Source organism: Camellia sinensis, chromosome 15 (assembly GCF_055761805.1).
Source record: "Camellia sinensis isolate YWXY chromosome 15, ASM5576180v1, whole genome shotgun sequence".
Lineage (NCBI taxonomy): Eukaryota > Viridiplantae > Streptophyta > Magnoliopsida > Ericales > Theaceae > Camellia > Camellia sinensis.
In genome coordinates this window covers 116,000,097-116,015,701 of record NC_138975.1, presented here as the reverse complement: position 1 = coordinate 116,015,701, position 15,605 = coordinate 116,000,097, and the positions used below count along the sequence as shown (strand labels likewise).

At 34.1% G+C, this 15,605-nt stretch overlaps 1 protein-coding gene across 1 annotated transcript in view; it reads right to left on the bottom strand.

Moving 5' to 3' along the window:
• LOC114277858 (uncharacterized) overlaps positions 1-15,605 on the bottom strand; it is a 42,118-nt gene that overhangs the window by 13,812 nt on the left and 12,701 nt on the right. The window contains exons 8-13 of the mRNA XM_082910009.1: positions 8,264-8,321; positions 7,900-7,996; positions 6,059-6,094; positions 5,441-5,583; positions 2,023-2,093; positions 1,867-1,920 (exon numbers count right to left, since the gene is read on the bottom strand). Coding sequence (XP_082766135.1) covers positions 1,867-1,920; positions 2,023-2,093; positions 5,441-5,583; positions 6,059-6,094; positions 7,900-7,996; positions 8,264-8,321 — 459 coding nt within the window. The remainder of the gene's footprint in view (positions 1-1,866; positions 1,921-2,022; positions 2,094-5,440; positions 5,584-6,058; positions 6,095-7,899; positions 7,997-8,263; positions 8,322-15,605) is intronic.

Sequence of the window (15,605 nt, the reverse complement as noted above, 5' to 3'; positions counted from 1 at the left end):
CTATTTGTCTCGAGCTAGACAGGCCAACTCCAAATTCTCTCCACAGCAAAGATACCAAATGGGGTTGTTTGACATCCCCTACAATAGCATATTTTTTTATTTTTTTATCTTTTTTAGATCACATCACCTCTCTACTTTTCTGCACATCTTAAAGGCTATAGGACAAATTAAATTTAATAAATTCAAATCTTTTTTACTACATCACATGTCAATTTAGATCTTCCCCTCCTAACATTTTCATTTATGGTGATCATATCACTTTTACTTACTGTTGCATCTACAAGTCTTTGTTGCACATAACAACCATCTTTATCAGCGCAAGGCTACCACCTTTTTTAAAATAGAAAATAAATATATATATCAAACTCAACCTAAAATTAGTTCATCCAAAAAACCAAAAAGGAATTCCCCAAAACAATTGCCAAACTCCAATTAATTAAAGGAATCACTAAAACAATCACCCACTTTATAATTCATGCACTCCAACCTCAAAATTTTTATAACACCACTACTTTCAAATACAACACAATATGCACATTAAGGTTCAAACATTCACAAGTGGGGATCAAAAACCCTGATATTTGCACTGAGATTCATTAACATTTCTACCTTTTTTACTTGTGCTCCCTCCCTCCCGGGGAACATGTTTTAAGCCAACCCCAAAATGTTGATATTTCTGCTAACAAATCTGACTTTCTCATTGTTTTAACTAGTATATTCATTTTCAAACTTTTTTATGGTATATTGTAGCATTATTATTATTTTTTTTATTTAAGGAAGCTAACATATTCTGACTAAAGCCAAGAATTTACATATATGTAAAGGGATTTAAGCAACACAAAATTGACTCCTTTGCAACCCTATGTCAGAATGCGGATTGGAAATTTTGATGAGACTATCCTGTGTTTTGCTCTTTCCTTTTATTTATCGTTTATCATTCGTGTTTTTATAGTTTAATATATTAAAAAGGTTGTATTTATGCCTTGCTTCATGGGAACAAAGAATGCTTTGCCTAATCTCTCGTCCATGATAACCATAATCTCAACATAGAGCAACTTACGAGCATTTAGTAGATCACAGAAGTAAACTAAATCAGCTAAAGGATATCTATAATAATATTTGTATAATAGCACAGCCCATTGGAACCAATAAACACAACCTAGTCAGTTTCCCAGTAACTCTCAAATGCAGACATAAGACGATCCCTCACAAGCAACTTTGCAGGATGCATCGCTGAGTCATTTATTCTACTATGTGGGAAAAATGGTGGACACTCTGCAGGCTTGTACTCTCATAAAATCTAAAGAAAAAGGATTACTTTATAAGGAGGGCCACATTTGACAAAAGATTTTACCACAAATTTACACAATACGGAAAAAAGGTTGCAACACAACATCCCATCAAATGAAAACAAAATCATAACCTGACAAGTTCCGTACAATACAATTCATGTGAAGGAAATTATCAAGGAAGATTTCTACATAGGAAAACAAGTACCGAGGAAACACTTCATAGTCAGATTAGCCGATCCGATGTTTCAAGAACAGAGAAATGATTGGTACAGTTCCCAGAAAAAAATATCAAAATACAATCTAGATTTTTTCCTCTTCCGCTGAAGAAAATAACTACATAAAGGACTCTAGTCAGTGGATAAAAAGACTGATGGCAGCAAGAACCTCCAAATAATCATGAAGCTAACAGTTTGCACTTGTCAATCACATGAGGTTTACTTGCACATTAGAATCACTGTAACAAGCCATTTACACAATGGTTGCACTCACTCAAGTAATATGAGAGGGAAAATTTTGTTATAGTGTCAAGGCCCTAGATTATAAAACTTGATAAAGTACAAACAAACAGCATTACCTTGATGTTTATTCTGTTCCATTATACCTACAAGCCATGAATTATTGGCAGGTCCTGCAGATAATGTGCACTGCTTAGCTTGTTATGTACACATTATTTATGCTACAAAGAGTACCAAGAAATACTATGAAACGAAATAAAAAGAGAGTGACATACCATGGTACACAACAGGTTTAACACCATGTTCTTTTAAAAATACAATTGCAGGTGCAGATTCCACTCCAAACCTGTTGTTGATAATAAGAACACTATTAAGATCATACTCTATTTTGGAAAAAAAATTAAGAAGCACCACATTTTTGAAGGTGGCGTTTCACGATCAAGTTTCCAAAGATTGGAAGGGGAAAGGGAACCAAAATTAGTCTCCCAAAAAAGTACAGTCCAGTATGCTGGTTAGAGTAACCAATATTTCTAACCAGTAAGCCCATTAGCCTGATGCATAATTGACGAAAAAGACGAAAAAAGAACAGTAGATTCTTCTCTGAACTATTTAATGCGGAACAAAAAAATAGATGCCTTCCAGAAAAAAGGAACAAAAAAGTAGAAAAAGAAAAAGAAAATTTCAGAAAAGACATGACAATTAAATATGAAAAGTAGTATTGTCAGAATCGTTATGAAAAATATATGTATTGCGGATTCATATGTTGGTAGATTGAATCGTGAGATACATTTTGCATTGTATCAATTTCATTTTGTATCACAATTTAACATGTATTTCTTGATTAGCTATCAATACCTTCTCTTTCACCTTTAGCCCTATTAACAGCATTTCGCAATGTCAATTGCCATTGCCCGCACTCGTTGAACAATCCAAAACCATATTATCAAAAAACCCCATACCAAGGAGACCCAAATCCAAATAAACCCTAAAGCAAAAATGACTCTCATACTCCCTTCGCTACAAAAAAATTGTACAACTATCATGAATCTAATTCAGGTGAAAGAAACAAAGAGCTTACACACACAGACAATTTGGAATTGGGTTGAGACCCAAGATTTGGGCCAAAAGGCTTGTTTGGACTATGACCATATACCTCATAACAAGTATGATTAAGCCATACTCATCATCCAAGTCCTAAAGAAAGTCTTTGGCTGCAAACTGGGAACCAAACAAACTAGCGACCAAGAAGTTGGGCTCAATTGAAAAACAAAAATCTTGTATTATTTTTATATTTGCAATGAAATCTCATTAATCCTTCTGTTATATTAAATTTTGAATTTTCTTTCCAATTTCTTTTTAGTTTTATATTTGGGTTTCTAATGAATGCATATTTACCTTTTTGTCGAATTTGTAAGTTTTTAGAGATTATTTTTCATGTCATTGGTTATATGCTTTAGTACTTCATTTTTTTCAATATATTTATGTATCATGTGAAAGTACTTTATATTTATGTATCTGTGTGGGTATCTACATCATGCTTGGCACGTGGCGAGCCCTACGGGCGTCACGTCATCACCATCACACATCCACGTCGCAGACCCCTGAGGCATCACGGTGAGTTGGGGTTGTATGCCTAGCCTAAGCGCGGGCATGCACACTACCAAGAATGAAAACAGGACCACAGCTCACCTAGAGCTCTCCATGGCCCGTCATGACTCATAAGAAATATATTCTCTACACACTCACCCCAACTCCATAGCAACATAGTTGGACCCTTGACTCACCTATGTTTACTTGACTGTTCAAGATGAGCCATTGGCTCACCCATGCACTCACCCCCTTGGCTGCCTAGGTTGGGAGCAGGACCTAAGCACTCCCACTTGGGATCATTGGAGGATTGTGGATTGGAGGTTAAGACCTCGGGATCATCAAGGTTGTGTAACTGTCTCCCTGCAGTGACAGTTCCACCTTGACCTAGCTTAGAGAAAAGGGACATTAACCTTACACTTATACCTATTGCATATACTATACGCCTCTCAAGATATCATACCTACACCTGCAGCGTGTATGATGCAACCTTCCAATGACCTGAATCATAATACACAACTAGTAGAGCTGATATCACCCTCCTATCGAGTAGAGGAGAACTCGCCACCTGTCTTGAGGTTGCTTGGGCTCCAATACTCCTAGAGTCCATATAATGGCATCATAAGTGCAACCACAATCATAACAAGAGCAACAAGAATCATACAACATATACAAAGTGTTCAAGGTCTCTCATTGCCACCCCTTTCCTATCTAAGCCTACCTTGGTCTTCTCCTCTTCCACCTCCGATGATCTCGGGCCATTTAAGTGCCTGCCATCTTCCCAGAGGTCAATGACCGATCGCCTCTAACTTCCCTTACCCAGAATTTGTAGTCATATATGTTAATGTATTTTATTATACATGATATGACATGAGACATGAGACATGATACACAATGCACAAAAGTGATATAACAATACATGACATGTATTCAACAACACTGATGAAAAGAATTTTCCTTACTTGATTTTCATCTAAAAACTTATTCTGTAATTTAATAGTCAAAAGCAAAATAGAGAAAACAAATATGCTTGGAGGTTGATTCCATGATCTTCACATAGAAATTTAAGGAGATGCCAACAAAAGCATGAAATGATACAGAACATTTGCGATCCTAATTGAGATTACAAAACAGAAGAATGAAATGAAAATTTCAAAAGTTTGCACAAGATTTTTCAAAGGATTTGAAATATGAATAATCAGACCCTGACAGCTTTAAAGCTGTGCATCATGGACTCTGGTAGATATATTGGATCTAACTGTCAAGCCTCTTCCAGAACCCCAGATCTTATGATGGGACTTGGCTCAAAATACATACAAGGGCTAGGTAGGGCTACAGGGAAACATCCTGAACATTCAAATGTCTTATATTTCACATAATACTGAAATGAAAATTGTTATCCCCTTTAAGGATACAACTGTATACTGAAATTTAGAAAGATGTCATTGAAAGAAAAAGTTCGTGAAAGTCTTTCCATGTGAGGCAAGAAAAACTTTTTCACTATCAAATTTGAGCTTGTCATTCTTCTTCCATCATAACATAAGTAGGATTTTGTTTGTTCACACATAACACTTTGTTATTGTCATGGGTAACATGACGACTGACGTTTTCTACCCCCTACTACTGCAATAAATAAAGAAATTTCATAACTACACTTATACAAGATATAACAGCTTTCCAGATCAAAGTAGAAGTTAACATGAAGTAGATAGTTGTAACTGCAAAAAAATCTGGTTCTGCTGCAAAAAGAATTCCCCATTTATCATCAATCCTTCAAGCCAATATAAGAAAGAATAATGATAGCTACTTCTGTTTGATGAAGAAAGGAATAATTAAAAACAGTTTTGATACTATTCTAAGATTTATTGCTAGTTAAATGACAAGATTATTTGGGGATTAGTCGGGCTTTGATCCGGACAACCCGGTGCCAATCAAAAAAAAAAAAGACAAGATTATTCACAAAACTAGGAAATTATTCCGAACGAAGCTTGTAAGAACATTTAAGATATTAATCTTTCCTTTTCGTTTTCTTTTTTTAAAAAAAGGAAGGGGGAAAAAAAAAAGCACTCCCATACGTTCTCCCAAAAAAGAAAAGAAAGAAAATACAAGTACACATTCCACCAAAAGGAAGATTCCTCTTCTCGCCATGGCACAAATGCAAAAGCAGCATACGGCCAATAATTTAGGGCAGCTTGACACACGAATGGAGCTCCACACTCCCCTGTTTCTAAGAAGAAAATGACTTTCACCTGTTATCCAGAATTGAAAAATCAATTAAGGATGATAATAGATATAAAAAATTTAAAAAAAAAAAAAAAAAAGAAAAAAAAAACATGAATCTACCCATGGTATTGAAACCAAACAGTGCAAGAATGAGCGTGGCAGTGTCATCAAAGAAGGAACACATGCCTTACATATCATCATGTTGTAAAGTGATGGGTAGCACAGTCAGCTAAAATAAAATATACAACTTGGATTTCACGGAAAGAAATAAAAGAACTAAAGACATGATTACACGTAGCATTTCTTCCTCTTATTTGTTTCAAGGGTCCATAAGAAGATTGTTGGATCATAATTTTTGGTCAAGTAGTAACTGTTAAATAGTTTCATTGGTGTGACAATAAATTATAATCAAAATTATCAAAGTGAAAAATAATACTAAACAGTACACAGTAAATAAAATAGAATGATTAGCAACATATGGGAACTGAAAATAATTTGTACCTTATGAGGACTGCTTTTTCCCACAAAACTTTGTAGCTGGAATAAATATATAATTCCATATCAGTTCCAATAAAAAGGCCATTAAAAAACATGAAAGCAAGAGAAACATTATTATCTCCAATGCAAGCTGGTTTCAGTTAAAAGTACTATGCAAAATGATAAAGGAATATCAAAAGTCATTAGTGATTTATGTCAGGCAAGCATGCAGCTTGACAATTGAGAAGTAGGAAGGACTAAACTAGGTAAAACTCTAATGTCTGCCATCATTCGCACAGAGATGCAGCCTTCACAGCTGAACAGATTTTCTCAAACTTGTCTGCCAACCTTTTACAATTGCCCCAATTAATGGCTTCGTGCGCATGGTAAATTCAGCATACATGAAAAAGAGGAGGATCAATTACTCCTCTTTTTTTCTTTTTCTTTTTTTCTCCTGGTACATTTGAGGAAAGGGGGGAATCAAACCATAACCTCCTAATGATGTAAACCGGTTCTCGCCACTGCCTAACTCCAGTGGTTAAAGATAAATTATGCTGTCCACCCCAAAGCTTTGGCATCAATACACTTGCTACCCTATGGTATTAATAATTACACTGACTTCTTCTATTTGGGAAATCATGTAATAGATTTCCTCCAGTTCCTAACTGACCATTGGTGATAAAAATGAAATATGATGACATCATATTTTGAAATTTCGAAATGCCTACTCTACCCTTGATATAAGTTATAACTAGCCCAAATGGTGACATGCGTCACTCTAAGCCAGATCATCTATCATCACCACTTCTCTCTCTACATATACATTAATTGGACATAGCAACCCCATTACCATTGTCAAATGTGTAGGGCATGGGATTCATTATGGCTCATATTATGGTGGATCTATCAAAAATCAAAGAGAGAGATAAAAGATGGCGGGAAAGAGGCTGCTAGAGAAATATGGGTCTTGGACTTCTTGGTGGAAGTGAATCATCAAAGATGATTTTGTTTAGGTTTCATTTGGAGAAGAGGGTTGTGATGATTATATTGAGAGGGTTGCGATGATTACGTTGAGAAAAAAAGTTTTGGGTGCTAAATTGGAGGAAATAATAAGGGCTTTAATTCATAACGTCTAAAGAATAAATTGACATCATCTGTTAATAGTGTTTCCAACAAAGTCTGACAAGGGTGGTGAATGTAGTTTTTATACGATAGGGTCAATCAGAGTATCATGGCCAAACCTTAGGAGTGGTCAATGTAATTTAGCCATAAAAAATTCTTTTACCTTCTCTTTTTAAGTGAAAAGAACATGGTCAAATTGTTACCCATCTTACCCAATTCTATATCAGTTTAATAGAGAGCATGAGTGAGACAAAAAGAAGTGTTTAGAAAGGAAAAAAAAATGCTGGAGTCCCCATCCAATAATGAACTTAGTCATGATTACGCAAATATTAAATTCAAGAGAATATTGCATGATATTGATCAAATGCTAATTATTAGAAAAGACTCCTAACTAAATAATGATTTCTTGTCATATTACTTTTTCAGTGCATTAATCTATGAAATTCCACTCCAGCATTACAACGTAATGCAAGCCTAGTCAATCGTTCCCAACAAAAGTTCATTCCTTCTACCTTATTCTCCACAAATCAACTTCAAAATTCAAGATAATTATAATCTGTTACGGTCACAAACACTAGAACCATCCAACCTTATTGAACTCTAAATCCACAACCTTTCTTGGCCCTAAAACTACTAAAAATTCAAGTGTAGACAGCATCATCCAAGTTTCCTAAACTATCCTACGTCACAATTTAGTCATAACAAGATGTGTATACGGACCCAGGAAAGAGTGTATTTATTACCAATGAATCCTTTGAGTAGTATAGAATGCGAGGCAAACTTAGGATTGTGGTTGCAAACCAATTAATAACAGCATCAACAGAAAGCTCTCCCTCATACCTGCATCAAACTATCAAAACGATGTTAAAATTTCCTTTAGAATCCATCAAGTAGAAAATTATAAGACAAATCCCATAATATATATATATGTATGTATACATTTACATATATATATATATATATATATAGAGAGAGAGAGAGAGAGAGAGAGATTGCATTGGGCATAAATAGAAATGTGCAAAGTTATAAAGCTTGTGTGTTGACATTAAAACTCACAATGCAGCATGAGGGCAGCTTTCAAAATTTAAACCTCAGGCAGAAACTCACCTAATTAGACAATTTGCAGTGTTACATCCAGAGGGAAATGCAATGAGTGAAGGCAAGCCTGTACATATCAAATGAAGTTAAAATAGGGGAAGAAGTCAAGTGCTTATAACAATAATAGTTGTTCTCCCAACTCTTTAACAAGCATAATCAAACAATATATATAAATGGCAAACAAGAAAATATAAAATAATTTATTCATGAAAGCATGACTAGATTCCAGAAAGTGATAGAAAGTTCTTACTAGGGAGAAAATCAAGTGACGATCATTTCAGTCATAAAATCCAGATTTACTATCTACTAGGGGTGGGCATCGACTGGTTTGGGTCAGGCTTCCACTTTATAGTAAGAATAAATGCATTATCCCAAGGCCCGCCCAACCTCGGCCCTAATCTAACCATCCCAAATTTGGCCCTAAAAATACTTCTACATCCCAAGCCCGCACAATTAACTCGGTATATTCTTTGTGCAGTTCATTTATGTCAGGATGCAATCCTATCTTTTTGCAGTTCCATTTGCAGTTTTTTAAAAATTTAGTTTGCAGTGCTTAATCATTCACATTTCATATAATTCATGTAAATTATATGAAAGAGAGCAAATATTTGATCCATAGCTTAGGAGATCAATATCTGTTTGGTGAGATTTTGTGCTGTAAAATCCCAAAGATTGCTCAATGAACTATTTTGGAGGTGTATAGAGGCAAAGAGTCCTAGTTTTTTTTAGTTTCTTGGTAAATATTCTAAAATTAAAATTTAAAAAATCTAATAAACTATTTACCATTTTGAAAGGAAGGCTGCCCTGTAAATGTCTTCTCAGCAAGGTAAGTAGCAACCTAAACTTCTCCAAGTTCAACCATCCCAGTATTTTCTAATTGTAATTTAAATTCATTAATTTGAAAAATAATAACGGGATCAGTTAATTGTTGATCAATTTTCTTATAATTGACTTCTTTGAGAAAACGTAATTGATGAGTTAATCGATTAATAGTTTGAGAAATAGAACAATCTTTTAATTGATTTAATTCTAACGTTTCAGGTGGAGATAAGAATTTAAATGTAACAGGTTGACCTAAAACATGAATAGTTATTCCTTCACTAGAAGTAGTAAATGGATATAGTAGAAATATAAATGGTGTTCCTAAAATAACTTTATCAATCATATTTTTGACTAAAACAAATGAAGTTTTAAAACAAACATTATTTTGACATATATGAACTTTAGGTAATTTGTATTTAATATGTATTTAACTACTATTAGCAGAAGTTAACTTTTCATGGCATTTTTCATAATATTTAGTAGGGAGTAATCCTTCTTGAATACAATTAAGATCAGCACCAGTATTGATTAAGGCAATAATTTTTAATTCAAAATTATTAATAACAAGTTAAACTTTTGAGTACCATTTTTTAATATGAATTTTATTAATAAGGTTTAATCTTTTATCTTCAAGATTGTGAGATTGGGATTGGTGTGATCGATTATCAAATAATAGATTTTCAGGATTAGTAGGATCAAAGTCATGTTCAGATTCACTAGGAGATTCAACATTATTTTCTTGAAAATTATCTAAACTTTTATTAAGTTTTAATGTAATAATTGAATCTTCTAAAGCTCTATCTTATTTTGTAAATCTTTAATAGTTTGTTTAATCTAATTGATTTCATGTTGTAAATCTTGTAATGTAATTTCTTTGTGTTTATTCTTAAATCTTTCTAAAGTTTTGGATAAACTAATTATTGGTTTATCAATTTTTGGTTTCCTATCAGGATTGGTTAATAAGGATTTTAACTTATTAGTATATTTTTGTTTTAATTATGGATCATCTAATCTACTAATTAATTCAATGAGAGCAGATTCTTCTTGATTTTATTTAGTAAGAACAGTAATTTGTTTAACTGGTTTGCAACAAACATCATTACATCCTAATTCAATATTATTATCAGAATCATTACTAGGTGAATGATAATCAGAAGAAGTATTACGATGATCAGAAGAGGAATTACTGACAGATTGATTTAATTGAAAGATTTCATATAATTGATTTTTGGATTCATCATTAATTTGAAGTTGATTCACTTTATCCTTTAATTTTTGTTTTTCTTTACATTTATTAGAATAATGACCTTTTTTACTACAATTATAACAAGTAATATCTTTATTAGATTTAGATTTTTGGTGTGATTTTTTGTAATATTTCTTTTTGTGAAATCAAAAAAGTTATTAAACAAAATAATTATACTAATCAATGTTTAAAAACAATTGGTAAACAATTAGATAAAATAGAAACCAATTTAGAAGATTATTCAGCTAATAATATATCTACTAAACAACCTTTAGATCAACCTTTGCTTAATCTCCCTAGTAATCGTTCCAAAAGAACTAGTTTAGTCACCAATGATAATTCTACCGTCAAAGCTATTGAACAATTATTTACCAAATTAACTACCACTGAAACAGCCTCTCCATCCAAGGATAAAGGGTAGTTGTTAATCATTGTTGCTGCTAACCTTTGTTTCTATTATCCAGATGTCTCGACCTCAGCCTCCTTCTAAAGCTTTGGTCCCATCTAATCAACCCATTGTTCCTCCTTTGAAGTTAGTAACCCAATACCATCCTATTGAAATGATTAACCGTTACCAAGTTCTTGGTAACATTCTTAAACCTAGTTACACTTCTGCTTTGGCTACTGATCCTTTTGCCTCATCCAGCCGAGCAGTCACTCCATACCTTGCTAACCCATTTAGGTCTGCTCGATCTGATTATGTTAAATCAACGACTACTAATCTCTTTTTCAAAGAGCCTAGTCACCCAAAGACTCAAATTGTTTCTGATCTTGCTACATCTTACTTTCCTCCTGGATGGCATTTTACTCCTATGCATCCAGACAAATCAATTACCTTCTATAAAGACATTCTGACTAACCATCAATCAATTTTGATTAAACTCATTTATGATCAAACCTATTCTAGTAAAGTTCTTCACCACTCCCTTTATATTCACCACATTGTTTCCTTAGTTGAATGGGGTGCTCCTTATCAACTTCGTAATTTACCTGGTCACTCTATTCAATATAGTTACTATGATTACATTGATGTTTGGTTCAAGGTTTTCTTGTACCAAAATGAAACATTCAGTCATTCTTGATTTATTCAATTTGATCAAAAGTTCAAATCCGAATTACCTTCATGGTTTCTGCGATGGTGGACTCATTATGGCGCCATTTCAGATATCCTCCCTGATATTCTGATTGAACAAATTAACTATTTTGCAACTGTTTTCCCATTTACCCCACGTCAAAGGAAATTTCCTCTATTGCTTATTTTTATGTAATCTGTGTGCATATTATTCCATCTGTTTATCTGTATTTCGATCATCATCTTCTTTTCTGCGTTGCTTCCCCTTTTGGTATCAGAGCCAAGTTATGTTGCTATCTGTTGCTTACTGCTTTACTACTTCTGAGTCAACTCTATTTTCGTTCTGATTAATTTGTGGTCAATCATCTTAATCTATCAAAATTATATCTGTGTCTTTCCACGTTGATACTAGTCATCCATCCTTCACCCAAGTCTTAGGTAAGACCTTTGGTTAGGCAATATTAGACTTTAGGGGTCTCCGAACTGGGTGTGTATGAACGCAGCGTATGTGAAAACATGATAAATTTAGACAATGTATTAAGATTCCTGTAAAATAGATTAATTAAACAAAAAAATGAGTCGATTATTTAGAAGTAACTCTTCAGTCAGTTCTAGGTCAACAACTTTGCCCTCAATACCTAATCAAGGATTAGTAATTAATGAAGAAGATGTAGAAATACAGAATGATAAAATTGATTTAAGTTGGAATATACCAAAATTATCCATTAAAGAAATTTATAAAACTACTTTTATACAAAATACTTTTAATGTTAATCTGCATGTTAAAACATTAGAACAAGTTTATGCTTTATCTAAACCTCATGAAACATGTCAATTATTTGATGCTAATAATAGGTTTAGGAATGTTATCAGGGACTTGGTAACGGTTAATCATTTCAATAGGATGGTATTGGGTTACTAACTCCAAAGGAGGAGGAACAATGGGCTGATTAGATGGGACCAAAGCTTTGGAAGGAGGCCGAGGTCGAGACATCTGGATAATAGAAACAAAGGTTAGCAGCAACAATGATTAACAACTACTAAGATCTAAATATTGTTGATGATAATCCAAACAGTTGTAATAATCAGCAAGTAAATGGCGACGAGCTTGTATTTGATGGTAATTAATATACTGAGCACGTTTAGTAGTTTTCCTGGCTAATTTTAGTCGGGCAATGCGATAAGCAAGTTGGTGTATTAGGGTTTGGTAATGGCTAATTTGGGATTTATGGTAAGCAATAAATGGAGTGGCCATCCCTATCCCCCTGTAAAAATTCCCGGGTAAGAAAATCAGGAATAGAATTTTGACAACCAAGTATATAAGCCATATCAAAATCAAAAATACTTAAAATAGACTGCCAACGGGCAAAAATTTGCTTACTAGCAAGATTTTAAACATCGTTTTTCAAAACATATTTAGCAGATTGACAATCAACACGAAGTAAAAACTTTTGATTTAAAATATCATCTTGAAATTTACTAATACATAAAACAGTAGATAAAATTTCTTTTTTAATAGTACTATAATTTAATTGTGCTTTATTCCATACACCAGAATGACAACGAACAATTTGTTCAGATGATTGAGGAGTGACTTTCTGAAGAAGAATGCCACCGTAACCAATATCAGAAGCATCAGTTTGAATAATTTTGAATGAATTCTCAGTAAGAATACCAAGACAATCCATTAGCAGGCAAAACAGAGTTCGAAAAAAAAAATTTGAAAGTGTAAACAAAAAAAGAAACATAATAAACAAATGGCTAAACAATAGAAGAACTGTAGAAGCATGGGAGGGTTGGTGAATCTCAGACAAATACTGAGATTTGTCATTACGATTTCAAAAAAAGGGACCAAAATCAAACTCGATATCATATTATTTCTTCATCACAAAAACAAGATTACATATTACCAAAGTCTCTGTGTATATATAGTGCGTATATATATATGAACTATTTAATAAGTTAAGAATGAGTTTTGTCGTTCGGTTTGCAGGAATCGCAGATTTTGCCAATTACTTTGCAGTGACAGGGGAGTTTGTACAGTGGTTGAGAGGAGGCAGACGGTGGCTGGGCGGCAGGGAGGAAGGTGGTATCTAGAAGGTGGAGAGGATGGCAAGGAAAAGTGGGGGGGAGTGGGGGTGGCTGGGAGGTGGAAGAATAAGGAAGGGGTGGCTGGCATGGTGGAGGAGGTGATGGTAGGTTTAGATTTAGGTTTTTTTTTTTGGGAAAAGATGGTGAAAGGGGCGATTTTGTCTTTTTACCTTAAAAAGTTGACTTTATTTAATTATTTTTCTTCCCAACTCTCTCAAAATGCATGTGTAGTATAATTTATATTAGTTTTACACAAAAAATGTAACGGGAGCAATTTAGTCCAAAATCACATGAGGGTTAATTGGCTATTTTCAAAAGACAGGGCTCTGCTATTGGACCAAACCACAAGGAGGTAAAATGGATTTTGCCCTTTTTTTATTTAAATATGTTGATCTCATTTTATGCTTTCTAATCACAATGCTAACTTTCAATCTATAACATGAAGAAACAGTTGAAGTCTAGAACCATAGGGTTCGGCAATTTCATGACTTATATTGTAGCAAGGGTGAACAATAATCCAATATCCATAGAGGGGTTTGGAAAGGGAAAACTCATACAAGCCTCAAGCACTTGACAATTTCAAAGAGGCATCAAAGAGTCAAGGAAGGACGAACTCAAGTCATAAACAAGAAGGATGTCCAAGTGACACAAGAAGACCAAATGTCTTAAATAGAACCCCCTAGGGTAAAGACTTGACTTTGGAAGACATTTATGCTGGTCCCGGTCAAGATTGGTGACCATTTTGGTAAATTAAGTATGACCTCCTAGACATCCAAAACCATAACTTAGGATCTAGGCTGCTTTTTTTTTTTCTTTTTTTTTTTTTCGGCCATAACTTGGGTTCTAGTTTAAAATTTTAAATCCTTGAGTACAACCAATTTCAAATGAAACTAGATTTACAGAGTTTCAATTTGAGCACAATTTTCACCCAAAACAGAGTTAAAATGAGAGTTAATAATCTTTTGAAGTTAGCCCTGTGTTGCAGGTGGAAGAAATCAAAAAAACTTGAATGATCAACTATTTTGGCCGGCCAAACTGGGTGCAGTTTGAAAAAAATAAACTAGCCATTATCTAGCAGTTGGAACACATGCATTATACATAAGTTTCTTTCATTTTAAACCCAAAACTTGATGATTTGAGACCCAATATTACCTATATACATTAGAGAACATATCTTGAGAGATTTGGGAGAGCTGAGAAAGAGTATTCATCATACGCTAACTATCAACAGCTGGCCCAAGCTTGAGAATCTTGAAAAGCAAACTTTGGACAACTTTTGGGCTTCAATTTAAGGTATAAATTCTTCCTATTAGTGTATTGTTGAGGTACGTTTACCACCCATTGATATTTATTTTGTAAATTGCAAAGGTTGGGGTAAGACTTGGAAAACTCTTAGTGTTGGTGCCTGTTTGACTCTGATAGTTTGTGGTAGTAGGCTACCCATTGTGCGTTGTGCATTGTGAAAGAGGTTGTGGGGGAGCCTATAAACCCATTGTGAGTTAAGGACTGTGGTTGAGATTGCAGGTGATCCTAGAAACTCATTGAATTCTGAATTGAGGAAGAGGCTAAGGGTGACCTTGTAAAACCCAGTGTGGTGGGTTCTAGGTGAGCCCTTGAGTGAAAACCTAGAGACTTGAAGTAGTGGGTTTTAGGTGAGCCCTTTGTGTGAAACTTAGAAAGAATAGTAGTGTTCTTCAAGACGAAATATTAGGTAGATTAATAGCATGTAGGTTAGCCTAGGAGAAACCTTCATCAAATGCAAGTGTAATACTTGAATAGGAGACAATAGGTAGATTAGTGGGTTTTAGGTTAGACTAGGAGAAACATTCTTCAAATCCTAGATATTGTCTTTGTGAGGAGAATTTAGGTGGGTACTGGCGTGCCCATTGTAAGTCACCAGTTGTTTGGATGATTCATGGATACTTCAACCGAGAAGGTAAATAAAACTTGAACCTTTGATAGATATTTTCTATCACATTGAATCACTTACTAAGTTTTAAACATACGGAATGGTTAGAAAAATTGAGATTGGTCATTGAGGACTGGTGAAGAAAAAAACAAAAGAACTGTCCTATTGACCCCCTTGTAGGAGATTTTCATAAACACATAACGAGACACAA